The 27,723-nt window shown below is 42.9% G+C and overlaps 1 protein-coding gene across 1 annotated transcript; it reads right to left on the bottom strand.

Annotated features, from left to right (window-relative positions):
• LOC139366144 (beta-1,4-galactosyltransferase 3) lies at window positions 1-27,723 on the bottom strand. Its single transcript, XM_071103296.1, has 7 exons — window positions 27,476-27,723; window positions 8,688-9,960; window positions 7,503-7,738; window positions 4,350-4,537; window positions 4,001-4,123; window positions 3,712-3,816; window positions 1-3,486 (listed from the first exon to the last, which is right to left on the bottom strand). Exons 2-7 carry the CDS (start codon window positions 8,974-8,976, stop codon window positions 3,249-3,251), a joined length of 1,179 nt encoding a protein of 392 aa, XP_070959397.1. The 5' UTR covers window positions 8,977-9,960; window positions 27,476-27,723; the 3' UTR covers window positions 1-3,248.

Below are 27,723 nucleotides of genomic sequence, written 5' to 3'. Positions count from 1 at the left end.
TTTGACTAATCTTTTTGTTTATTAATCGTTGTATAAGGCCACTCTGGACTGTGCAGACTTCATTCAGAGAGGAGGAATTAAATCAGAAATACAGTATCACATTGTCCTTGTTACATTTCCAATGCCCTGCGGTGAGCTCCATCTCCTGGCGCCGTCACCCTGGACAGCGTATCCACATCATAATGGAGTGAAAGTCAAGCTATACATCAACTGAAGCAAACTGAAGAGTACAAATAGACATGATATGACATAATAAACCACTGCATGAAGTGTTAAAAAGGTACATGGTGCATGTAGCATACGTCTTACGAATCACTACACAAGCATACACTGTAGCATGCTTCAGGAGACTCAAATGTGAAGTCATGTCAGTGGTCTGTGTGTGGTTCTCTGTACATCCCACTCATCTAATACAGGGTCTGTGTGTCATGCATAATCAGGCTTCATATGGAGTAGAAAAGGTAAAGACAGCCTACATAGTGAAGAAGGTCATCCACGAGATTCCTAGATCAGATAGTAGCACACACACAAAACTCAGCATACCCGGAGTAAGTGGAATCCCATCTATTCCCATGTCAGCATGCATCCGCCAGCACAACTATCAGGCGTCCAATGCTTTCTCTCTAAGCCATCTTTGGTTTCAGCCAAGTGGCATGAGTCCTCTATGTGATGCACACACAGAGGTTCAATTCCCAGTAGGGATCTAGATTAAACAATCATATTGGTCAGGGGGTTGAGACGGTGTGCAAAGAGGAAAGTCAGAGGACAAGCCATGCAGTGAGGAGGACATTGCACTGGGGAATTCTAGGGGTGACAGATTTTAGACAGCACAAAATGAAAGAATGGCTAGTGGGGTAATGCTGTAAATGCTAACCCAGTGTACCTATATCAATCTTTAAATCAGTGGTTCAGCAGAATCAGTACAACCAATGAGTGTACTACACAGTCTACAGGCATCAGTTCTCATGTCACTTACCAGTGCCTGATTCCGTTTATAGACCTAATTAGTTATAGTGGTTTCTGGTCATCCATGGACAAAGTTCCTGGTTTTCAAACCTTTCAGCCAATTTAGAGTATGGAGATAGATCCCAAGTCTCTGACTATGGAGAGTCCACTAGGACTTGAATCCCTCAGTTTTAAGCTACATTGACAATCATAGGAAACCAACATAAAAGCTCCATAAGGTAATGAACAATAACATAAAACACAAATGGAATAGACAAACCACCATTCTGATGTGAATATAGCCAGCCCACCTGAAGGCAGTGCATTGACCATTTCACCCGCAACTATTCTATTTGACACAAGGCAAAATGCAACCCCACATCAATGCAATCTAGGGATTGAAGGAGATAACTGGAGAAAAGACACATTCTGATTGTAGCGATAAAATGAAACCCAACCATACCAAAAAGCTGTGCCCGAACTGTGAACCTACTGTGAGAAAATCCTTCAATAAATCAGCCTGATATTCAGGGCCTGTATTGTGCATGTGCCTCAGACTAGGTGTTCTGATCTAGGATCATGGTTGCCTTTAAGGTCATAATGAATTTGAAATTAACACAGAGAACCTGATCCTAGATCTGCACTCCTACTCAGACGATTTATGACGATTGGGCCCAGGGGGTGACTACCATGCTAACTGCAAACAGCACATACCCCTGTCAATATTCAGGAGAGCAGCTTCACTTCGTATAATATTAAACTGTAAAATCAGTTACATATGGGTCGTTCCGAAATTAGTGCCAGTTACAAATATTAAACGCCTGTTATATTAAGTGAAGTGCCCTTTAATACTGACCACATGGAACCTTTTATAAATCTGATTTAATATGAATAAAGACCATTTAAACTGCCAAAATTCAGCATTTTGACATTTCCCTCTAAGCATCCTGTGACTTCTAGGAAGATTTTAACCCACTTAATTTGAAAGCCCTAGTTATTTTGTTGCTTTGACAAAGTAATTTCTGAAGAGTTCATTATTTTATGTGATTAGTGATTCATTTAAAAGTAAAAAAAAAAAAACTGAACTCTCGTTTTAATATGGTGAAATTCCTTTGTAAATATTTCTCTAGTCAAATCATAGCGTACAAGCAGGTGAGCTGGTTCTACTCTTTTTGGCAAATTTCTGGTGTTACCCATAAATAGACAGGCTAGAAATGTTTGAACAATTTAATTTGCATTAAATTGCCCCTCTGTTGCACACACACAACAAGCTTCCATTTCCTCTGTCACAAGGGGACTGTTACGGTCAACCCTGTTACTTTATTTGGCACTTACTATGGTCATTTATTTCATTTAACCTCAAGATGGGAAAACGTGTTTTGAACATGTGCTCTTTATGGCAGATTGTTAAAATTGGGTGAAATCAAGTTTCATACTACTCAAAAAAGGCACCTAATTGGCAGAAAGACCCATATGCTATTGCAATATCAGTAGCATAAAATGTTTTTTTCATTTATTTATTCTATCCCCTAATCTCGCTATCTATCACTACAAACCGGTTTCATTCATAACTCTCGACCTGAAGTTCTACTAAAAAGGAAAAATAGAACAAGACAGGTTTTCTAAGGCAACGGGGGTTTTCGGCAGCGTTATAAACTCATAGAGTCCGTCTTTTTTCCTCTCCTCTACCATAAGTCCCTTTCATAGAGTCAAAGTCAGTGGAGTGGTGAGATATAGCTGGAAAATCAGAACTAGGGTGGAGAATGCTACAGTAATTCATTCAGACAGACAAAGCCTCGGCCCACAGATTCTATCTAGGCAGTGGAGAGCATTGGGCTTCAAGTTCAAAGTCTCTGCTATACTATTGATAAAGTTTCAGTTGAGAATGCTGATCAGATCAGAGGAAGGAACAGAAGGAAAAGGCATGGCCTCTAGTCAAATAGGGGGAGCCACCCACCTCTCCCGACGAAGTCAGTTAAGAACTAATTCTTATTTTCAATGACAGCCTAGGAACAGTGGGTTAACTGCCTTGTTCAGGGGCAGAACAACATATTTTTACCTTGTCAGCTCGGGGATTCGATCTAGCAACCTTTCGGTTACTGGCCCAACGCTCTAACTACTAGGCTACCTGCCACCTGTAGGCATTGATATGAGGTTCAGTTGAAGGGTGAAGGCAAAGAAAGGAGCGCTTTAAGGGCCAAGGGCCCCTCTGTCACATCCCTGCTCCCAGGCATAAGTTAGGAGGGGAGAGTCGGCGGCAGGAGGGTGGAGGATGGGAGCGGAGTGGGTAAAGTTGGTCCAAGTCAGTGTTTCTGTTGGAGCTTGGTTGGAGGTTTGGCGGGAGCTTCGACCGGCGGCTTTGCTGGGGCTTTGGCAAGGATCTTGGGGGACGGAGCCGTGGCATGCAGGCCTGCCTCTGTGCCGATGTGCACAGTGATGTTGGTGTAGAGGGGGAAGTAGTCACGTGACAGCACCTCATACTCCACCGTGTTCATGCCGTCCAGCTTCCACGTCTGACGCGTCTTGGCCAGCATGTTGAACCTATGGGGAGGCAGGGAGAGGTTAGTGATGGACTATGGGTTTATTCAACAGACCTAGGTCTTATTCGACAGAGGACAACATTCAGAGGTAGCAGATGGAAATTTACAGATAGGCAGCACATTCTATTTAAAATAATCTGAACTTGTCACCCTACTGAATGGACCCCAGCCATATATAAACACATACATGCAATGCACACACGTGTGTGTCAGTCCTGTACCATACCTCCTGGGGTTCACGTCGTTTCCCTTGTCCAGCTTGTGTTTGATCATCTTGTATCTGCCCACCTTCACCGATGGACGAGAGATGAACATCCCTCCTAGAGATACTCTGAGAATGGGAGAGAGGGATCGGAAAGGAAATATAATTGAGTTATTATCAATTATAAATAATAGGGTTATTCAGTGTCTTTAAATGTTATCCTTTTGTTAGACAGAACAAACCACAATGGGTCCATAGCTCAATGAATTGGCTCAATGTTCCACCCCCAAAACTCCCAAGGACCCCCTCTCACCTGACTCCAATGTCATCGTCCTCTCCTCCCCAGCCCCAGTAGTTGTTGGGGAAGCCGTTCATCTTCAGGTAGTGCAGTGGAGACAACGCTGACACCCCTCCGAAATACATCTTGTATGGCAGCCTAGGAGAATGACAGCAGATTCAAATAAAAATGAAGGATCAGATAAGGAACAAGTGAAATCAGAAATTAGTGAAGCCACACAATGAAAGAACTAGAGTATTCACAATTAAAATGGAATACATTGTGTTGAATAAACTTGTGAAAATCCAAGAGAGACTTACAGTGAAAAGAGGAACTAATAAACCATGAGGGGAAAAAGAAGCCAAAATAAAGAGAATAGACTGACTTGTATCCAAACTTGTCCATGGCGATGGCGGTGTGCTTGGGGTTGGCATCGCACATGTAGGTGTTGCGGTCGTCCTCAGGGATGAGGTCCACATCATGGAAGAACAGGCAGTCCCAGTCCTCCTCCCGCATGGCCTCTCGGAACCCAACGTTCATCAGCTTGGCCCGGTTAAATGTGTAATTACCAGCCTAAAGAGGGACAACAGACAGTTATTTATTTTTAGAGACCCTTGCGCCAGCAACAACCGAAAAATATTCAATCTTGACATGGTTTCTATACAAATAACAAATTATTTGTATATAATTTATTATTGAATAAATAATTCAATATGAACGTTCAGTATTTCCCCTATGATTTTTTTTTAGCAGCGGTGGCAAGGGTAGCAGGGTGCATTGCTGCAAGTGGTAGCGCAATGACATGCTAGCTGTTCCCATAGACTTCCAGTCATTGAGCTAATGACTATCCATTTAAAAGCTCGTCTCAGCAGAACGATAGCTAGATAAAGATATACATGGCAAAAAGTATGTGGACACCTGCTTGTCAAACATTCCAAAATCATGGGCATTAATATAGAGTTAGTCATCCCTTTGCTGCTATAACAGCCTCCACTCTTCTGGGAAGGCTTTCCTCTAGATGTTGGAACATTACTGCGGGGACTTCCTTCCATTCAGCCACAAGATAATTAGTTAGGTCAGGCACTGATATTGGGCGATTAAGGCCTGGCTCGCAGTCAACATTCCAATTAATTCCAAAGGTGTTTGATGGGTTTGAGGTCAGGGCTCTGTGCAGGCCAGTCAAGTTCTTCCACACTGATTTCAACAAACCATCTCTGTATGGACCTTGTTTTTTTTGCACAGGGGCATTGTCATGCTGAAACAGGAAAAGGCCTTCCCCAAACGGTTGCCAATTAAGAATTCCCTTCACTGGAACTAAGGGGCCTAGCCCAAACCATGAAAAACATCCCCAGACCATTATTCCTCCTCCACCAAACTTTACAGTTGGCACTATGCATTAGGGGTCAGGTAGCATCCGCCAAACCCAGATTCGTCCATCATACTGCCAGATGGTGAAGAGTGATTCATCACTCCAGAGAACACGTTTCCACTGCTCTATAGATTAACTGATTTGTTGGAAAGGTGGCATCCTATGACAGTGCCACATTGAAAGTCACTGTGCTCTTCAGTACAGGCAATTCTACTGCCAATGTTTGTCTATGGAGATTGCATGGCTGTGTGCTCGATATTATTTCATCTGTCAGCAATGGGTGTGGCTGAAATAGGCAAATTCACATTGAAGGGGTCTCCACATACTTTTGACCATTTGGTGCATAAATCATATTTTGGGACCCCGCTGCAAAATGAATATAGGGTAAACACTGACGACGGTGGTTCCATACATGACAACACAATGACATAGTGTCCATACAACAATAATGTTTTTTTTTTAATACAGTTTACTCTCTGTTAGTGGTCTCGTAAAGCCGACCCTAGGCAACACAGGTCTGGTTACAATGTCTCTGTTGGCATAGAGGAACTACGTCACTGCCTAGGTTACTACTTTATCTGCTTGAATAAAACCACTGCAAAGGTTTTGCCTGCAAACTTTGGTTTTGAATCGCATTAGTGGAAACCAAGACTGGTCTCAGTGCTGGTTGTAGCTACATATTTTCAAGTCACGTCAGGGACAATTTTTACGTTTTAGCTAACCTGCTACGTTAATAATGCTCCTAACCTGCTATGAAAAGTCACTTCCTCTTGTCAAATCCGGCAGACCTGCCCTGAGAGCAGTGAAATGATCCACTAATGATATACAGCGCTCTGGCATGTCTGCCCCGTGATTTGTTGGGGCAGTGTCCGGAAGTATATATATTTTCCCTTATCGACAGGCATTGAATTACTAGTTCCTCTATGCCAGAAGAGTCCATAATTGAAACCAGACCCTAGTCACCTGCAACTATTCAACATGGAAATGAATTGTGTCATCTACATACAATGAAATCAATAGTCTGATCATTTACAGTACAACGGATCACCTGTAAAATTGATACAATAGTACAGCATACTCAAATGGTTGAATAATATTCACAAAATTAGGATTTAAAACATCTCAAGAGGATTACACCTAATCCATGGTAAAATATGACATTTGAGAGCATCACTGAGGTCAATAGAATGAGTAGTATTTGTCCCTGTGGTTCAGTATGTGTGTGTGTGTGTGTGTGTGTGAGAGAGAAACTATGACAGCTGAAGACATGCAGATGCTTGAACTGCTACTAGCCTTCAATCTGGCACTGGTTATGCAAAAATACTGCACACATGCAGAGTCATGAATAAATGCTTTAGGCATGATGCTGTAACATCTTTCTAATGACAAATGCCTTAGCGTCTCAAAATTAACCTGGCTCTAACGTGGTAGAGGTTTCATATGTTGCAGGTAAACAACAAGCAGGCAGTGACAACTTGACTAACAGTGTGAGGGTAAGACAAAGTGCGTGTTTAATGTGTAAGCAAAGTTGTTAAGAAGATTAAGCCTTCAGGTGAGCATCTTTCAACCACAAGGCTGTGTGATATTCCATGGTTAGGACACCAGAGGGTGGTTTTGATCTAGGCTGAATGTATACTTGGCCTCACCACTACAGCTAGAAGGTAGGCCAATTGAATATGTTTTTTGGTCAATTGTAGGAAGTGTAAAGAACATCTTCATATGGATAGGCTGTGTTACAGATTGCACAATCAATTGATAACATTAATATTTTAAAAACAGCAATCAGCAGTTGAAACAATAGTTTTTCACAAACCCATTTTGGTAAAAGGCTGAAGGATGGGGCTGGAGAAGTGTGTAACCACTCCAATTCATAGAGGTACGGATGCAAGGACTGACCATTCATGACATAATTTTAACCATGTTTTCAGGCTAAACAGTGTTTGTTTACATTTACTTTGTTTACAAACATTGGCGTATAACAAGCTTATATTTTGGGTTCTCATGGAGTGTGACAGTTGAACTAAGCTCATGAGGTATAAGTTATATTGTTCAAGAATCAAAATGGGTACATCTTCATTTATACACCTAAAAATGTATGTAGCAACTGAAGACTGCCCCTTTAAAAATGAACCTTCTGAAAGTGTGTGTGGCTGCACATATGCATTTCACCTGGTGGATGACGTAGATGCCGTAGTTGAGCTGCTGTCGCTGTAGGAATGGGTGAAGGTAGTAGAGGAGGAACTTCAGGTGGTGCTCCCGGTTTCTGTGGGGAATTATTATGGCGGTGCGGTGCCGCGCCTCACAGTCAGGCGGCCTGTAGCGCCCCCCGCGGACCACCAAAGGATTCTTCCGCGCCACTTGGGCCAGTGTCAACCCGGAGGGGAAGATGACGTGGATTGGTCCACCTGAAAAGAGAAACGGGGTGAGAGGAAGCCAGATGTCATAACAGCATTTTATTGCTATACCTATATCATAACACACACCAATTAATTAAAAATCAGTAGGTTGTCCATGCTAGTATGCTCGTTCTAACAGGGTTTTTTGGACTCGAGAGCAAAACTTTTACATGAGGTGACAGCACAGAATGCAGCGTGCACCCTTTTATCCATGCCGTTCTGTCGTCTCTCAAAAACATTGCATCTCCAATCCAAAATGCTGCAGTAGAGACAAAGAACGTTTTAGCTTCACTGTCCAAATAAATACGTAGGGGAGCGAGCGTAGGCTATGTAGCCTATGTGCTTTGAAGTTTGTCACTTTTTTTTCAATGAAAAAAAGTAGGAAGTTGGACACAAGGTAAACTGACCATTTGAACACAAGTATATTCAGTCCCTCTAGTGGAAGCGTACAACAAACTCTCCTGTTGGGTCAGCCGCCACCAAGTCTCAGCTCAGTTTGATTGATCTCAAAGTCAAATCACATCCTTCCTTCTCTTATCCGGGGCCATCATTGAACATTGATCCAAACCTGACTGTATAGGTGAAGCCAAGGTTCCACCATATCATGTCTACTCAAAATTCTGGTAAGTATCCCAGAAATCCTAGTTGAAGGCCTCCCGGAATCACAACAGAATAAGCAGGAAATACAGAATTCTCCAACCAGGATTTGGCAAGCCCGCTACCCATCCAACCTGGTCAGATCAGTAGCTAACTAGCAAGGACAGTGGCATGTGTGGAATTATTTGGAAATTCCGGCGTACATTATAAAAAATAAAAAAACATTCCCTTTTCAGTTTCATTCTGAAGAGGGAATGAAGTAAGAGATACAGGGGGAGGGCTGGATAACTGAAGACAGTGGCTGGTGAACTCAGAGAAATAAGATGGGGCTGCCAGTTCTAGGACTTGTGTGTGAACTCACCTATCAGGGGAGACGTCTTGGGGCAGTAGGGCATTTCCTCGCCCCGGCCGTGGTGGGCCTTGGCCAGGAGGGACAAGTTGGCGTAGACATCACCGCCCGTGTGATTGCTTGCGTGGAGAGAGCCGGCACCGAACGTCCCCGTCGCAGTGGTCTCCAGCTTGCGGAAAATCCTGATGAAGTATGACACTCGCTTGTGGTAGCCCTCACGGGACAGCAGCGCCATGACAACCAGCTGGACACCCAGAAACATGAACAGGTAGCGCCATTTTGACTGTAGCCACGTCGCCATGTCACCGGCTGTGTCACAACAAAGGACCTTGGGAGAGCGGTTTGGTGATATGTTTGGCTTCGTTAGTCTTGGCAACCTACACTAGTTTTTTACTGTAAACAAGTGTGCACTGTCGGTACTGTGCAACTGTATGACATGACAAGTGCAACAGGCAATGGGTATGAAGGTGTATGAATGAAAAGTGCAAAATCCTTGAAATGTTTCTTATAGATATTATTTTCAGATATCGGAGTGTAATATGAAGTTAGATCAAGTTTATTTGTAAAAGCACAGTGAGAAACCAAGAAAGGCACTTTGGTTTAGCTGATCACTGGAGAAGCAAAAAAAGGAGGCAAAAAAATATCCGGAATAAAAATGTTTTTATTTCAACCTCTTGTCCCACCACAAGTTGAGATGTGTCAATCTCCAAAGTCTGCTGGTGGCCCTCTGGTTCATTGATGGCGTGTGGTGGCTATGCCAGCCCAACATCATGCTATTAGAATTCCATCAGTGTCCCAACCACCACCACAGCTCGTTTGTTTCCAGTAAAACGGCTGACTGGGTGCTGTTGTGCTGCCTTGTGTTCTCTAGCCGCTACTCTCATGGGGGCCCTCTAAACAAAAGCCACCAACAACAAAGGGAGGATAGAGGCCTATACAGCTCCCTATATTTTACAGAGGATTATGGTTTCGTTTGGCTTGACAAGGCTGGCTGCCTAGAGCGGTAGGAAGAGGGAGTGGACCAAAACCAGTACAGTGGGAGGAATGGTCAGGGGCTGGCTGGGTCTGTGTGTGTGTGTATGTGTATATATATATGTGCGAGTGTTAAGGGAAGGGTGTGGGGACGGGGCAGACAGAGAGCAAAGAGAGAAAGGGGGAGGTCCGATGGCGACTGCGGCTATTGTCCCATTCTGACTGACACACTGGGCTGAAAGGCACTTCCAAGGGGAAGGGGTCCACTGGGCCTGACAGACAGGGGCTCGGACCAAATCACGAGAATGGTGCTCTGAAAGACAATGAGAGAGGTAGGTGGTTAAGAAGTTGTTACGATTTAAATCCTATAAACAATCCATTCTTGCTGCTAGCATCTTTCCCAACTAAACTAACTGTTTACCACAAATGATGCACAGCCGGAACAAAACCGTTTGTTTGTTTTCAGCTAAACAGAGCCAGGAGGATTCAGGCATATAACAGGGGCTCCAATACGGACGCCTTCGTCGACAGACCACTGAAAGCAACCGAGGAGCGGAAAGAAACAAGCTCATAGAAACTGAAGGGAATCAAGTTCAAAAGCAGTGGTCGTTCTAGCGCTAGGTACTACTACTACCTCCTCAGACAGACCATAGAACGCTCGTGGGTCGTTAAACGGTCCTGCTACTTGTGCTCACGTAATCCTCCGTCCTTGCAATGGCCGTTGGAGAATACCCGACACGTCGGCACTCATGGATCAATTAGTGCTCATTAAAGACGCCAGCCTCAGACTAACTCTAATCCTAATCCCACATGGAGAGCCCGGGGATTGGCAGAATGGTAGAGAGATACAGAAAACAGGATGAGAGTCAACGGACAAGAGTGTGTGTGTGTGTGTGTGTGTGTGTGTGTATATAATAATGATATATGTAGCAGGGTTTCTGATAGCTGGCTTTTGGCCGTAATAAAAAATAAAAAAAAATTTAAACACTGATAAATGAAATTACTGAATTTTTTTATGTACATTGTAGAATAATAGTGAAGACATCAAAACTATGAACACATATAGAATCATGTAGTAACCAAAAAAAAAAGTGTTAAACGAATCTAAATCTATTTTATATTTGAGATTCTTCAAAGTAGCCACCTTTTGCCTTGGTAACAGCTTTGCACACTCTTGGCATTCTCTCAACCAGCTTCACAACATTCTTCAAGGAGTTCCCACATATGCTGAGCACTTTTTGGCTGCTTTTCCTTCACTCTGTAGTCCGACTCAATCCCAAACCATCTCAATTTGGTTTAGGTAGGGAAATTGTGAATGCCAGGTCATCTGATGAAGCACTCCATCACTCTCCTTGATAAAATAGCCCTTGCAGCCTGGGAGGCGTGTTTTGTGTCATGTGTCATTGTCCTGTTGAAAAACAAATGATAGCTCAAACCAGATGGGATGGCATATCACTGCAGAATACTGTGGTAGCCATGCTGGTTAAATGTGCCTTGAATTCTAAATAAATCAGACTGTCACCAGCAAAGCACCACCACACCTCCACCTCCATGGTTCACGGTGGAAACCACACATGCAGAGATCATCCGTTCACCCCCACCACGTCTCACAAAGACATGGCGGTTGAAACCTCCAGTGTCAGAGTAAGTACAGTACCAGACACGGCAGTTGGAAACAAAAAATCTCCAATTTGGACTCATCAGACCAAAAGGACAGATTTCCACCGGTCTAATGTCCATTGATCATGTGTCTTGGCCCAAGCAAGTCTCTTTCTTATTGGTATCCTTTAGTAATGGTCTCTTAGCTGCAATTCAACCATGAAGGCCTGTTTCAAGCAGTCTCCTCTGAACAGTTGATGTTGAGGTGTGTGTTACTTGAACTCTGAAGCATTTATTAGGGCTGCAATTTCTGAGGCTGGTAAATCTAATGAACGTATCCTCTGCAGCAGAGGTAACTCTTGGTCTTCCATTCCTGTGGCGGTCCTCATGAGAGCCAGTTTCATCATAGCGCTTGGTTTTTGCGACTGCACTTCTTGAAGTTCTTGAAATTGTCCGTATTGACTGACCTTCATGTCTTAAAGTAACGATGGACTGTCATTTCTCTTTGCTTTTATGAGCTGTTGGCATGATATGAACTTGGTCTTTTACCAAATAGGGCCATCTTCTGTATACACCCCCAAACCTTGGTCACAACAACTGATTGGCTCAAATGCATTAAGGAAATAAGGAAATTAAGGAAATAAATTCCACCCTGTTAACTGAAATGCATTTCAGGGGACTACCTCATCAAGCTGGTTGAGAGAATGCCCAGAGTGTATAAAGTTGTCAAGGCACAGGGTGGCTATTTGAAGAACATCAAATATATGTATATATTTTTTGGCTACTACATGATTCCATATGTGCCATTTCATAGTTGATGTCTTCACTATTATTCACTACTGTTAATATACACAATTAGAAAATAGTAAAAATAAAATACAAAAACTCTTGAATGAGTGGGTGTTCTAAAACATTTGCACTTAAAAAAAAAAAGATTATCAACTGGTAATTGAAGCTCGCTTCCCATTCAAATGCATAGGCAACGGAAGGCAGGCTTCATCAGCGCATCACACACCACTTTGCAATGAGCTGGAGGAAGTATGTATTTTGAAAATGTATGAGAATGTATGCATTCGGAAAGTTCAGACCCCTCGACTTTTTCCAAATTCTATTACAGCATTATAAAAAAAATTGAAATTTTTCCCCCCTAATTTCACACACAATACCCCATAAATGACAGTGAAAACAGGATTTTAAAAATGTTTGCAAAATATATAATAACTTATTTACATCAGTATTCAGACCCTTTACTTTGAGACTCGAAATTGAGCTCAGGTGCATCCTGTTTCCATTGTTTCCACCTGTGGTAAATTCAATTGATTGGACATGATTTGGAAAGGCACACATGCACACAGGTCTCAGTTGTCAGTGCAAAACCTAAGCCATGAGGTCGAAGGATTTGTCCATCCACAGGTCAAAAAAATTCTGCAGCATTGAAGGTCCCCAAGAACACTGTGGCCTCCATCATTCTTAAATGGAAGAAGTTTGGAATCACCAAGAAACACTTCCTAGAAATGGCCGCCCGAACAAACCGAGCAATCAGGGGAGAAGGGCCATGGTCAGGTAGGTGGCCAAGAACCCAATGGTCACTGACAGAGCTCCTCTGAAGAACTCCACCAATCAGGCCTTTATGGTAGAGTGGCCAGACAGAAGCCACGAAGCAGTGAAAAAGGGCAAATGACAGCCCGCTTGGAGTTTGCCAAAAGGCATCTAAAAGACTTGCAGACCATGATAAGCAAGATTCTCTGGTCTGATGAAACCAAGATTAAACTCTTTGGGCTGAAAGCCAAGCGTCACATCTGGAGGAAACCTGGCACCATTCCTACGGTGAAGCATGGTGGTGGCAGCATGATGTGGGGATGTTTTTCAGCAGCAGGGACTGGGAGACTAGTCAGCGTCGAGGGACAGATGAACAGAGCAAAGTACAGAGCGATCCTTGATGAAAGAGTGGGCGAAGGTTCACCTTCCAACAGGACAACGACCCTAAGCACACAGCCAAGACAACGCAGGAGTGGCTTCGGGACAAGTCTCTGAATGTCCAGCCAGAGCCCGGACTTGAACCCGATCAAACATCCTGGAGAAACCTGAAAATAATTTAGCTGTACAGTGATGCTCTCCATCCAACCTGACAGAGCTTGAGAAGATCTGCAGAGAAGAATGGGAGAAACTCCCCAAATACAGGTGTGCCAAGTGTGTAGTGTCATACCCAAGACTAATCACTGCCAAAAGGTGCTTCAACAAAGTACTGAGTAAAGGGTCTGATGTAGTTGTCATATTTCAGTAATGTAACACATTTGCAATTTTTTTAATTTGTTATGTTTTTGCTTTGTCATTATGGGGTATTGTGTGTAGATTGGGGGGGAAACAATAAAAAAAAATGAATAAGGCTGTAATATCATAAAATGTGTAAAAGTGTAAAGGGGTCTGAATCCTTTCCGAATGCACCGTAATTGCTTAAATCCTGAACGTTTTACTACATATGAGGCATGTTTTAGCTTGCTTTAAAGTAGCATAGACAAAATCTGACCATATCCGTGGAGGCATTTATTTTATACAGACATCCACATGCCATTGAAATTAGTAGCCTATTTCTCTCATGTGCTATTGGTCATCAACCATGTTTCATTGTCTGGTAGCCAAATGCACAATCGCACGTCGTCTTGTGTGCATTGCTGCACTAATAATGTTAAAGGGGGGAAAAAAATAGGTTTATCAAATTTTTAAAACTAAACGTTCTCATCCGTTGCATCAGATTCATTACTTTTTAACATTGTTCTATGTAGCCTAGGATTTAGGATCCATCACCCCACAACTGTCCCAGAGTCTGTTTGGGCTATTTCTTTCGACAAGCTGACCAATGAAATAGGTCAACTTTTGTACTATGGTGGATGGTAGATTGAGCCTATATCAAAAGGCAGCACATCCATAAGTCTAGGGGAAGCTAAGCTTTCCTTAAATAAATAAATTTAATTGCCAAAATTATGTAGCCTTATTACCGTACTCCTCTTCAGAAATAAAATAATTCTAAATAGGCTACTAAAGTACGATTTGGCCACAGAGGATCATTAGCTGAACCGAGCCTTAAAAAACAATTTGTAGGTTGTTTTAAAATCGCATTGCCTACAGTCGGAAGGAGGGCCAGCCCGCCCAATTTTGGCAGTGCGTGCTGCAAATACCAAATAGATAATTTCAGATCAAATGTTTCATCATCTGCGACAAATACAGCAGGTGTAGGACTTCATCTTGAAATGATTACTCACGTGCCCTTAACCAACAATGCGGAGTTTCAAAAAAGTATGAAAAATGTGCTAACTCAAAGGAAAAATAATTGTTGAGTTGCGACAGTCAGTGAAAGGCCCAGCCAGGGATATCACAATATTTCAAATACAAATTGAGGGAAAATAGTGTGGAAAGCAAATGGCTAATGCTGTATAAACAATGAAAAGACTAAGCTGTTTTTTAGTTGAGCGAACAACAATAGACCCATAGCCTAATCTTATTGGGACCAGCAGAGAGCATCAGCCATATCCCTGGTGAGTGTGCATATTCACTCTCATTGTTGGGTCACTGCCACTTAAGTTTTTGGTAAATCTTCCAGTTTAGATGGATGTCATATTTATACACTGCTCAAAAAAATAAAGGGAACACTAAAATAACACATCCTAGATCTGAATGAATGAAATATTCTTATTAAATACTTCTTTCCTTTACATAGTTGAATGTGCTGACAACAAAATCACACAAAAATGATCAATGGAAATCAAATGTATCAACCCATGGAGGTCTGGATTTGGAGTCACACTCAAAATTAAAAGTGGAAAACCACACTACAGGCTGATCCAACTTTGATGTAATGTCCTTAAAACAAGTCAAAATGAGGCTCAGTAGTGTGTGTGGCCTCCACGTGCCTGTATGACCTCCCTACAACGCCTGTGCATGCTCCTGATGAGGTGGCCTGAGGGATCCCCTCCCAGACCTGGACTAAAGCATTCGCCAACTCCTGGACAGTCTGTGGTGCAACGTGGCGTTGGTGGATGGAGCGAGACATGATGTCCCAGATGTGCTCAATTGGATTCAGGTCTGGGGAACGGGCGGGCCAGTCCATAGCATCAATGCCTTCCTCTTGCAGGAACTGCTGACACACTCCAGCCACATGAGGTCTAGCATTGTCTTGCATTAGGAGGAACCCAGGGCCAATCGCACCAGCATATGGTCTCACAAGGGGTCTGAGGATCTCATCTCGGGACCTAATGGCAGTCAGGCTACCTCTGGCGAGCACATGGAGGCCCCCCCAAATAAATGCCACCCCACACCATGACTGACCCACCACCAAACCGGTCATGCTGGAGGATGTTGCAGGCAGCAGAACGTTCTCCACGGCGTCTCCAGACTCTGTCACGTCCGTCACATGTGCTCAGTGTGAACCCGCTTTCATCTGTGAAGAGCACAGGGCGCCAGTGGCAAATTTGCCAATCTTGGTGTTCTCTGGCAAATGCCAAACGTCCTGCACGGTGTTGGGCTGTAAGCACAACCCCCACCTGTGGACGTCAGGCACTCATACCACCCTCATGGAGTCTGTTTCTGACCGTTTGAGCAGACACATGCACATTTGTGGCCTGCTGGAGGTCATTTTGCAGGGCTCTGGCAGTGCTCCTCCTTGCACAAAGAGGAGCTGCTGCTGGGTTGTTGCCCTCCTACGGCCTCCTCCACGTCTCCTGATGTACTGGCCTGTCTCCTGGTAGCGCCTCCAAGCTCTGGACACTACGCTGACAGACACAGCAAACCTTCTTGCCACAGCTCGCATTGATGTGCCATCCTGGATGAGCTGCACTACCTGAGCCACTTGTGTGTTGTTGTAGATTCCGTCTCATGCTACTACTAGTGAAGGCACCGCCAGCATTCGAAAGTGACCAAAACATCAGTCAGGAAGCATAGGAACTGAGAAGTGGTCTGTGGTCCCCACCTGCAGAACCACTCCCTTATTGAAGGTGTCTTGCTAATTGCCTATAATTTCCACCTGTTGTCTATTCCATTTGCACAACAGCATGTGAAATTTATTGTCAATCAGTGTTTCTTCCTAAGTGGACAGTTTGATTTCACAGAAGTGTGATTGACTTGGAGTTATATGGTGTTGTTTAAGTGTTCCCTTTATTTTTTTGAGCAGTATATATATATATATATATATATATATATATATATATATAACATTATAAAAAAAATTCCCCAGGACTCTGTCTTTCAAATAATTCGTAAAAATCCAAATAACTTCACAGATCTTCATTGTAAAAGGGTTTAAACGCTGTTTCCCATGCGTGTTCAGTGAACCATAAACAATTGATGAACATGCACCTGTGGAACGGTCATTAAGACAAGACCAGCTTTCAGAGGGTAGGCAAATAAGGTCACAATTATTAAAAACTTAGGACACGAAAGAGGCCTTCCTACTGACTCTGAAAAACACCAAAAGAAAGATGCCCAGGGTCCCTGCTCATCCGCATGAACATGCCTTAGGCATGCTGCAAGGAGGCATGAGAACTGCAGATGTGGCCAGGGCAATAAATTGCCATGTCCGTACTGTGAGACGCCTAAGACAGAGCTACAGGGAGACCGGACGGACAGCTAATCATCCTCGAATTGGCAGACCACGCGTAACACCTGCACAGGATCGGTACATCCGAACATCGCACCTGCGGGACACGTAAAGGATGGCAACAACTGCCCGAGTTACACCAGGAACGCACAATCCCTCCATCAGGGCTCAGACTGTCCGTAATAGGCTGTGAGATGCTGGACTGAGGACTTGTAGGCCTGTTGTAAGGCAGGTCCTCACCAGACATCACCGGCAACAACATCGCATATGGGCACGAATCCACCGTCGCTGGACCAGACAGGACTGGCAAAAAGTGCTCTTCACTGACGAGTCACAGTTGTCTTACCAGGGGTGATGGTCGGATTCGCGTTTATCGTCGAAGGAATGAGCGTTACACCGAGGCCTGTACTCTGGAGTGATTTGGAGGTGGAGGGTCCTTCATAGTTTGGGGAGGTGTGTCACAGCATCATCAGACTGCCTGCAATGACAACAAGCTCAATCTCAACGCTGTGCGTTACAGGGAAGACATCCGCCTCCCTCATGTGGTACCCTTCCTTGCAGGCTCATCCTGACATGACAATGCCATCAGCCATACTGCTCGTTCTGTGCGTGCTTTCCTGTAAGACAGGAATGTCAGTGTTCTGCCATGGCCAGCGGAGAGCCCGGATCTCAATCCCATTGAGCACATCTGGGACCTGTTGGATCGGAGGGTGAGGGCTAGGTGCCTTGGTGGAAGAGTGGGGTAACATGTCACAGCAAGAACCGGCAAATCTGGTGCAGTCCATGAGGAGGAGATGCACTGCAGTACTTAATGCAGCTGGTGGCCACACCAGATACTGACTGTTACTTTTGATTTTGACCCCCCCCCCCCTTCCCCTTTGTTCAGGGACACATTATTCAATTTCTATTAGTCACATGTCTGTGGAACTTGTTCAGTTTGTCTCTCAGTTGTTGAATCTTATGTTCATACAAATATTTACACATGTTAAGTTTGCTGAAAATTAAACGCAGTTGACAGTGAGATTACTTTTTTTTTTGCTCTGATATATTTCTGCTAATGTCTCCAGTCATATCAAGTGCATGAAATAGGTTTCCCATGCAAAGAAAAAAAAAAAACTGATCCGATATAACTAAGGCCTCTCTCTACACCATACGCGCTCAGCCACACATTGAGCAGTCAGTTATATTATTAGCCTAAATGACTATCCAGTCACATTACGAATAGTAGGCTATCTTACATAAGTCTGCAAATGCGATGACGCATGGAATGCTTTATTATAATGTTACATTTTGATGGTGAAAATGTGCTTCTCCAAACTTGAAACTCATGCTCTGCCTATGCATACGCCAGTGATTTTTGTTCGTTTCTCATCTTATTGGCTGAGGAAAAGTAAATGTGGACAGTTATTCTAACATCTTCAAATTGCACAGTAAGGACACATGTCCTTGCATCCTCAATTAATATTCCCTGTTAAGATTATTATTAATATTACCATATTCTAAATATGATTGTCATTCTGAGCACCGTGGGTGGTCACCCTAATCAGGCTAATGCATATGGGTTTGGTACATTTCTCAAATTTCTGGTAAATTAACGTGCTGCTGGTCAAAATGTCCGGCGCCACATTTTCATAACGGAAACCCTGATATGGGAGTGTGTGTGATCTGCAACTGTGAGCACATCAGTTTCAACAGCTCGCCCCCTTACCGCCTTTTCAGCTTCAATACTCCTTAAACAATTGTTGGAAAAATGACTTGTGTCATGCACAAAGTAGATGTCCTTAACCCGACTTGCCAAAACTATAGATTGTTTAACTTCTTGAGAATACTTGACACGCAGACGTCCCAAGTATGCCCCTGGAAATGCAAATGCGCTACGCTAAATGCTAAATGTACTCGTTACAACTCAATCTTTGATCAAAATTCACAAGCAGGGTATTGAATTAAAGCTACACTCGTTGTGAACCTAGCCAGCAAGTCAGATTTTTAAAATGCTTTTCGGCGAAAGCATCAGAAGCTATTATCTGATAGCATGCACCCCCCAAAATGCCAGCTCGACACGTAAACAACAGATTTTGCGATAGCCGGCGCTACCCAAAACGCAGAAATAAAATATAAAACATTCATTACCTTAGACGAGCTTCTTTCTTGGCACTCCTATATGCCCCATAAACATCACTATTGGGTCTTTTTTTCGTTTAAATCGGTCCATATATACCCAAAATAGCTTTGTATGGAAGTTGTGTCATTCAGAAAAAATCATCGTTTTTAAACGCTGCGTAATTTTTTAAAATTAAAAAAGTCGACGATAAACTTTCACAAAACACTTCGAAATCCTTTTGTAATCCAACTTTAGGTATTAGTAAACGTTTATAATCTATCAAAATGATTACAGGGCGATGTCTCTTCAATAGGTCTTCACTTCAAAAACAATGCCATCTGATCTCTCCCTCAACTGCATCCGGGTGAAGACTGGGAAAATGGAGGTCAGACGGAAGGATTTTCCAACAATTAATTCAATTGAAAATTAGGACAATGGCGCCATCGTGCGGAATTTGTATGAATTGCAGGCAGATTCCCATTAAATTCTGTTCTCTTTTAACAACTGGTGGAAGTGACTTATGGAAATTATTTTTTGCTTTCAGAGAGCAGTTTTTCTTGCGTTTTTCAATGAAACACACGATCTGTTATAGTCACAGCCGTGATTTAACCAGTTTTATAAACTTCAGAGTGTTTTCTATCCACACATACTAATCATATGCATATACTATATTCCTGGCATGAGTAGCAGGACGCTGAAAAGTTGCGCGATTTTTAACAGAATTTTCGAAAAAGGAAGGGGTAGAAGTAAGAGGTTTTAACCCACAGTCAAGTCACCTCATACTCAGAGGAAACAAGTTTATTAAAACACAGAGAGAAATGGAAAGACAAGAGAGTGCGAGCACAAAAGGAGTCTGCAAAATGAGGAGATACTGGACAGGAAGAAGAGAGCTAGAAAGGGGGAGTGAGGAGAGGAAGAAGAGTTATTGTTTTTGCAACTGGAAATATGAGCAGATGGAAGGTTGAACTTCTCAGGTCAGTCCTCTCAAATAAGTGGCCAGCAGCATCATATAGACAGCAACCATATAGGTGTAGTGGGTATATCCTTAGAACAAACATGACTTTACTATGGTTTAAATACATACTATACCACCGTATGTCCAATGTCTACTGCAGTTTCACAGGTGTTTACATGAATAAAATCAGCTGATCAACAGGGTCTGTATAGTATCATTCCAGCCCGGTTAAGGCTCTCGGGGGCTGTACCGACTTGAAATGGGATGTAGGGTTGCTGCCTGGGATATAGTGTAGAAGAACAACTTGGCAGATGGCACCTCTCTTGACAAAGCCAGGGCCTTGCCTTCTTAGCATGCATATAAAAAGAGCCAGTGACTTGATTTAGATGCCCCTGTTCCTTGTGATGTGATGTTATGTGAGGGAATCTGAGAATGACAAGAGGAGAGGGAGAGAGGAAGCAGAGAGCAGGCCCATGGCAAGTGGCTAGTTTCGTTTTTTCCCCTTGTCTCACCAGAGTTCAATCCAGGCTACATTCCCTCTCGAGTCTCGACATTTGATAGTCAAAGAGGTAGAACTGGCATGACAAGCTCATGCAGGCCCGAGTCAGCCAAAACAAACATCTTCCCTCCGGTGTTCTTTCACCTACTCACATCGCCCCTCTTCAGACTGTGCAGCACACGCTTTAGGCTGAGTGATGGCAGCTATGAAAGATTACAGGTCAGATATGGGACAATCCTTTTCTGCCTGGAGCCATAAATATTACATGTATACTGTATGTACACATGCATACTCGCACACACTGGAATGGATGCGAGAATAGTAGTCAGCGAGGGGGCCGAGGGAAGAGAGAGAAATGGGGAGGTGGGAAAGGGGGGCAAAGGGAGAGCGAAAAGTATGCAAAATGTATATAGAAATCTGTCAGTGTGGCTGGTTATTCAGGATCCCGCGCATGCGTGGCCCATAGCCAGGCAGCCAGCCGGTCCGGCACAGGGGACCCACTGAGAGACAGGCAGTCCCGGGGAGGGGAGCAGTCAGCCAGCTCAACAGACTGCTGGGAAATATAGGACGACGCGCCACCCCCCTCCAGCAAAAAACAAAGACAAGGCAGAGCATTAGGAGAGGAGAAGAGAGTGGAGGAAAGTGGAAATATGTAGCCAAGTACTTGAAAACATCTGGTGTGCATCTGTCCCAAAGGAGAGCTGCAGAGCAGCAGCGGGGGTGTAAGAGTGGGAGGAAGAGGATGGGGTAGAAACAGTTGATAGGCCTTGCGTTAGAGTCTGCCGCCTGTGAATCAAAGCCTTAACCCGCCGGAGCAGAGCGGGATGCCAGACACAAAGAGAAGGGTGAGGAGAGATGCCATTTTTGGCTGATTAGGGGAATGCGTACTATAGCCATCCATCTATCGATACATTCATACATCAGCTGTGCAAGATTGTGCTCTCCAGCTTTAACCTTGTGTTCTCTGTAGTCTGCAAATCTGCTCCAATATAGCTTTGGAACTTGGGCAGAAAAGGCCATCAAATCCTTGCACTCTATTCAGAACCATTCAGTTCTACACAATGAAGATAGGCTCCACTGAGAGTCATGTAGACTTCTGCAACGTTTCACCTCAGATTGTCAAAAGAACCTTACCAACATATCACCTGCCGCCAGCGTTCCATTACCAAGCAAACTGCCACAAATACTATACCTGTCAAGCCTGTCTGATGAAGTTACTGGTCTGAACAAAGCTAACAGAAAACATGTGAGGGGAAAGAGTAGACGAAACAGCTCTCCACCGTCGGCTCACTACCACTCTCAGGTGTAAGGTGACGACACAACAAGCTATCCGGATTCAATTACTAAACTGATCAACTGAAATCCTCGAGGATGGTTCTTGACTCCTGAGGATGTGATATGACCATTGTGATATAGGCTAGCCTAGGACATGAGAAAACTTAGGCTCCTTCCCAGAGTCTGTGGTATCAACATAAGAAGAGGCTTGAGCCAGACGAGCTTAGTTTGCACTGCCCTTAGCATCAATATGCACCAGAAAATGTGCTTTGTGACAACAGCATTATCTTTACTTGACTGCCAAGACGAGGGAAAAATGTTTATACTTGGATAACCACTTCATTTATAAAGGCCAAGCCTACATTCTAAAAAAATTAAAATCCAAAGTTACAGTAGCTAGCTCTTCCAACTAAACAGGTCCAGGCAATTAAAACATTAGCATACACAGTGTGAAAAAGTGTCAGCATATTAATGAGGGCTAGCGCCCTTGTCATAGCAACCCACGGCAACACACTGGCCATTCATTGTCAGTGCAGCTGGTACATGTCTCTTTAGCTGCTCCCTCAGGTTTGAGTCCACTGGGACAGGCTCACTGCTGAAGAGAAGAAAAAAATCTCTATAGCTTCTTCTGGTTCTCCTTCACCGTTTGCTGCTGCTTGGGTAGTTACTAGTTTGAGTAGTTTCCATAGTGCAGAGTTAATTTGTGGCTCGAGCACACCACACACCTCTGGGACAGCCCTCATTGCAACCGTGATGACAAGCTGCACGGCTCAGAGGCTAAGCAATGACAACCATAGGGACCAACCAGAAAAAACTGAGGATAACCACGTAAACATATAACAAAAACAGCACTAAGAGTCACACAGACACATGAACGGCGAATGTGTTGCCTTTCCACCGCTACTATCATTCCAAAGTTCTGGGCAGAAAACAAATAGATGGCAGCCTGGGACAGATTCAACATCATTGTTAGATTGTGTTGGGGCAAAATGTAACGTCTTGCCCTGGTTGGACAGAAAGGGAACAGGGTCAGCAATGGATCCAACAAATAGGAAGGCTAACACTAATGAAACAGCCACAAGTATCAACAGGAACTGACATAACAGGTTGCCTTGTCACCTGGGGCAAGTGAACTGAGTAGTCGTGCAAGTTGAACCTGCTCTGTGGTTGTTCCATTGGGAAGGTGGTTTTCAGTATAAACTGTCACACAACATAAAAATGTGTGGTTCTTTCATAAAATACAGAATATTTCATTTCTGCATGCAAGTGATCATATCTGACAGGCAGCCAATAGCCTACTCCTTACTTGGCTAATGGGCAAGTACCTTAAAGGGATACATCAGGATTTTGGCAGCCAAGCCTTTTATCTACTTCCACAGAGTCCCATGAATTTGTGGATACCATTTCTATGGCTCTGTTTTCAGTTGGAAAGTTGCTAACTAGCATTAGCACAATTGCTAACTAGGGTTAGTGCAATGACTGGAAGTCTATGGTAACTGCTAGCATACTAGAAGATACCATAGACTTTGTCATTGCGCTTTCGCTAGTTAGCATTAGCTCACAAAACTACCTCCAACTTCCTTCATACTGGGTGGCAGGGTAGCCTAGTGGTTAGAGCGTTGGACTAGTAACCGAAAGGTTGCAAGTTCAAATCCCTGAGCCTAGGCCGTCATTGAAAATAAGAATTTGTTCTTGCCTAGTTAAATAAAAAGGTAAAAAAATAAATACTGGATGCAGAGACATAAAAATGGTCTCCATGAGTTCATCTGACTCTGGGGAAGTAGATGAAGGGCTTTGTTGCCAAAATACTGAAGGGTCGTTTTAAAAAAAAAAAGTGTCCTATACCTGTTGAAATTAATTGAATGATCACACTGGTTGGCTGCTTGTGTAAACAATGTTTGTATGTTGTTAAAATCCTGTTTTTGCATGTTTAGCATCAAACTGTAGGCATCAAAGCCCAAATGGGTGAAGCATGTCATTGCAGTCTCATCCACAAACAGAGAGACACATCCAAGTATCACATTGCATGCATGTCTGTACAGAACAGAGCTCAGTAAGTTTTTTACGTTCTGGAACATTAAATTGATCATAAACGGTGCTGTACTGAACAACCTGTTGAAAAACAGGGAGGGGTTGGGTTGTGGGTTCAGGAACTCTGTCAGCATGGCCACTGCCCTTTAAATACATAACTTATTGCTTCAAGTCACACCCTCCAAAACTGGAGCAAACGTACCTCAATGTCTGTTCAAGAACGTTTTGGGGAAACGTGTCGTTCAGTAAAAACAGTTATGCGACATAGCAAACGTTCAAGCGAACTGAACGCACCAGAACAGGATTTCAAAAACTCGGTCTTGGGGTCCCCCATAGGTGCACGTTTTGGGTTTTGCCACTACACAGCTGATTCAAATAATCAATGAGTGATGCATTGGTTATTTGAAATCAGCTGTGTAGTGCTAGGGCAGGACCAAGTTTGGAAACCCTGTGACAGAAAATAGGATCTAGCTGTTCAGCAGACGTCTGCGTTGGTAAGGTCAGGCAGGCTCTTATCCCATAAACACTGTGGTCTAATGTTAGAGCCAGAATCCACTCAGTCAACCTGCCAGCTCTTGTGACGAGGTCTTTGTGGCTATTTTTCCTCACTCTGGTAACAGAGAGGAGAGTAGGGAGGAAGGTTTGCCCAGCTCAAATGATGCTGCCCAAAGCAAACGGATTACAGAACAGGTGTACACCTTCAACAGATGGCGAACGGCCATGGCTGGGCAAATATAGAACGCAAAAAGACTTGATTACACAAACCACTGTTGTTTAAGTTACATTCACTCCCTCCTAATCCTGTTTGCAGAGGGGCTGCTAGATGGATCTAACTGTACACAGGACACTCCTAAACCTTGAGTATACAAGTATTCCATCATAGCTGGTTGATTTTGTAAATACGGGCACTTTTGGATGTTAAATGTTTGTTTTTTTTAAACTAACTGCTTTTTATCTCTGAATATTTTCTTCACTGTCTGGAAACAAGATCTAGTAGTGGCTGAGACCATACCATTTAAAGAATAAACATTTTTATTGGTTTCCACAAATACCCGAGGGTTAATGTCATTACCAGCACATCAAAAAATGTGCTATTTTAGTTAAAGAAAATTAAAAGTTTTTCACCATTTAGAAGTTGATTACATGTATTTATTTATCATTGTCATGTCTAAATGTCCATATAGGCCTTGATGATACTCAGAAAGATGCATTTACCACATTAAAATCGTAATATTTTACATTATTTTAGGAATTATCTTAACAAGCATATAAGGTTCACATATGGCAAAAGTAATCTATATCAATTCTAATTAATACATCTTTGCCTCATATGTACTGTAACAGTAATGACACTGGTGGAAGTGGCATTTCATGAAAAATACCATTAAACATTTTCAATGTCACAGTTGTACATGTTTAATTTTGTTGAAGATATAGAACAGACCATTCGTTCCGATTCATCCCAAAAGGTGTTTGATGGGGGTTGAGGTCAGGGCTCTGAAGACTAGTCAAGTTCTTCCACACCAATCTCGACAAACCCTTTCTATATGGACCTCGCTTTGTGCACGGGGGTATTGTCATGCTGAAACAGGAAAGGGCCTTCTCCAAACTGTTGCCACAATGTTGGAAGCACAAAATTGTCTAGAATGTCATTGTATGCTGGAGCGTTAAGATTTCCCTTCACTGGAACTAAGGGGTCTAGCCCGATCCATGAAAAACAGCCCAAGGCCATTATTCCTCCTCCACCAAACTTTGAAGTTGGCACTATGCATGGGGCAGGTATCGTTTCAAGCATCCGCCAGATTCGTCTGTCGGAATGCCAGAAGGTGAAGCATGATTCATCACTCCAGAGAACGTGTTTCCACTGCTCCAGTGTCCAATGGCGGCGAGCTTTACACCACTCCAGCCAGCGCTTGGCATTGTGCATGGTGATCTTATGATTGTGCGGGGCTGCTCTGCCACGGAAACCCATTTCATCAAGCTCCCGACAAACAGTTCTTGTGCTGACATTGCTTCCAGAGGCAGTATGGAACCCAGTAATGAGTGTTACAACCGAGGACAGACAATTTTTACAAGCTTCGGCAATCAGCGGTCCCATTCTGTGAAATTGTGTGACCTACCACTTTGCGGTTGAGCCGTTGTCGCTCCTTGATCTTTCCACTTCACAATAACAGCACTTACAGTTGCCCGGTGCTGCTATAGCTGGGCATAAATATGATGAACTGAACTGTTGGAAATGGTTGCATCCTTTGACTGTGCCACATTGAAAGTTGTTGAGCTCTTCAGTAAGGGCCATTCTACTGTCAATGTTTGTCCATGGAGATTGCATTGCTGTGTGCTCAATTTTATACACCTTTCAGCAACAGGTGTGGCTGACATAGCAGAATCCACTATTTTTAAGGGATGTCCACATACTTTTGTGTATATATAGTGTATGTCCTTGTCCTCTCCTTGGTTGATTTAGGGGACATCGCATGGAATAAATAATTAGTCAGTAATAACCATATTAAGTCACATAAAGACATCAAAATCCCTCAATCATCCTAACACAATACAAAATATAATGGTCTAATTTAGCAAACGTGTCCAATTTCAACTTAAATTATGATCATGTGTCTTTTCAGGTCTTAAGGTTAGTAAAAATGTATGAACTAATACCTTGTCATTACCACCACATTCTTTCCTGAACATCACAGTTCATTATGTGGTGGTAATGACATTTTTACATAAATAGCAGGGATTCTAGCATGCTAACTCCAGTTGAATAGCTAGCATACAATGTATCCTAAATACATAAAATAAAAAGGACTACATCATTTGCCTAAATTATAGACTACTTGGTAATGACACTCAATAAAAAATATATTCTCAAGTCATATTTACCTCTATTTTTCTATCATTTCCCGGCATCAAAATGTGAATTTCCCTCCATGTGCTCCGCTTGTAACTATTCATATAACGTTACATAGTAACCAAGCACGCACACACACTTTTGAAAAAACCTTAATATAATTTGCTTGTCGCGGTGGTAATGACAAAATACTTAAAAAAATGTTTACACAAAATATTCTTCTAAGAGGTAGCAAATGGCTTATGCACATATGTATATAGTTTTCAGTTGACTTAAAATCCAGACATGTTTTAGTCTTAACTTAAAGTGTGTTTAATTAAATAAAACATTCTTTAAAATCTGACCATGACGGATTTAGCAAATACGTTATTGTAAATAAGAACTTGTTCTTAAATGACTTGCCTGGTTAAATAAATAAAATCACCCAGCTATTCCCTTGGAATAAGAATGCCTTGCTTGGTCACGGACATGAACAGATGCAACAATAGCATGTAGCCTACAGACAGAGAGAGACACACATACACTATGGTGTCCAGTAAACTAATCAGTTTTTACATTATTAGACCATTCAAGTCTTACTTTAGATTTTGTACGAGTCATGATGATGTAACCAAAGACTCCACCATTTCTGGTGTAGCTAACTTACCTGGGCTCGAGCCTTGCCTAAACAACTATTGTTAAAGCGGCCACAATAAATACTTAACATTTTAGATAGACAACGTTAGCTACGCACCAACTAGCAACTGTGACGGAGAAACAAGCTGTAAAATACGGCAAACTAACGCTAACTCCATTTCATTCTACTTTGCTAGCTTGCTAACGACTAGCTAACTTATTTCATACACTGGTATGATTTGTTAACGTAACGTTAGCTGGCTATCTAGTTAGCATTATTAGCTAGATACACATAAACTGTGGCCAGCTTACCAACTAAATGCAGGAAATTGTGTTTACCAATCCAATCCTGTTGTTCGGGGATAGCGCAATGGTTCCTTTACTAATTTATTCCAGGCAACGGCATTGTTAAACATCACTTTCACAATTCGAGTTGCACCAGGGTTGCGTTTCGAAGTTGAAATGCAGCTTCTTCAGCCACACTTCACATGTAGAATTAGTACAGGAAGTGATGTACACAGATGCTTGCAGTAATGAATAGTACGGTCGGCAGACTTTAT

The sequence above is a fragment of the Oncorhynchus clarkii genome, chromosome 2 (assembly GCF_045791955.1).
Source record: "Oncorhynchus clarkii lewisi isolate Uvic-CL-2024 chromosome 2, UVic_Ocla_1.0, whole genome shotgun sequence".
NCBI classification, from domain to species: Eukaryota; Metazoa; Chordata; class Actinopteri; order Salmoniformes; family Salmonidae; genus Oncorhynchus; species Oncorhynchus clarkii.
This window is presented reverse-complemented; position numbering and strand designations above follow the sequence as displayed.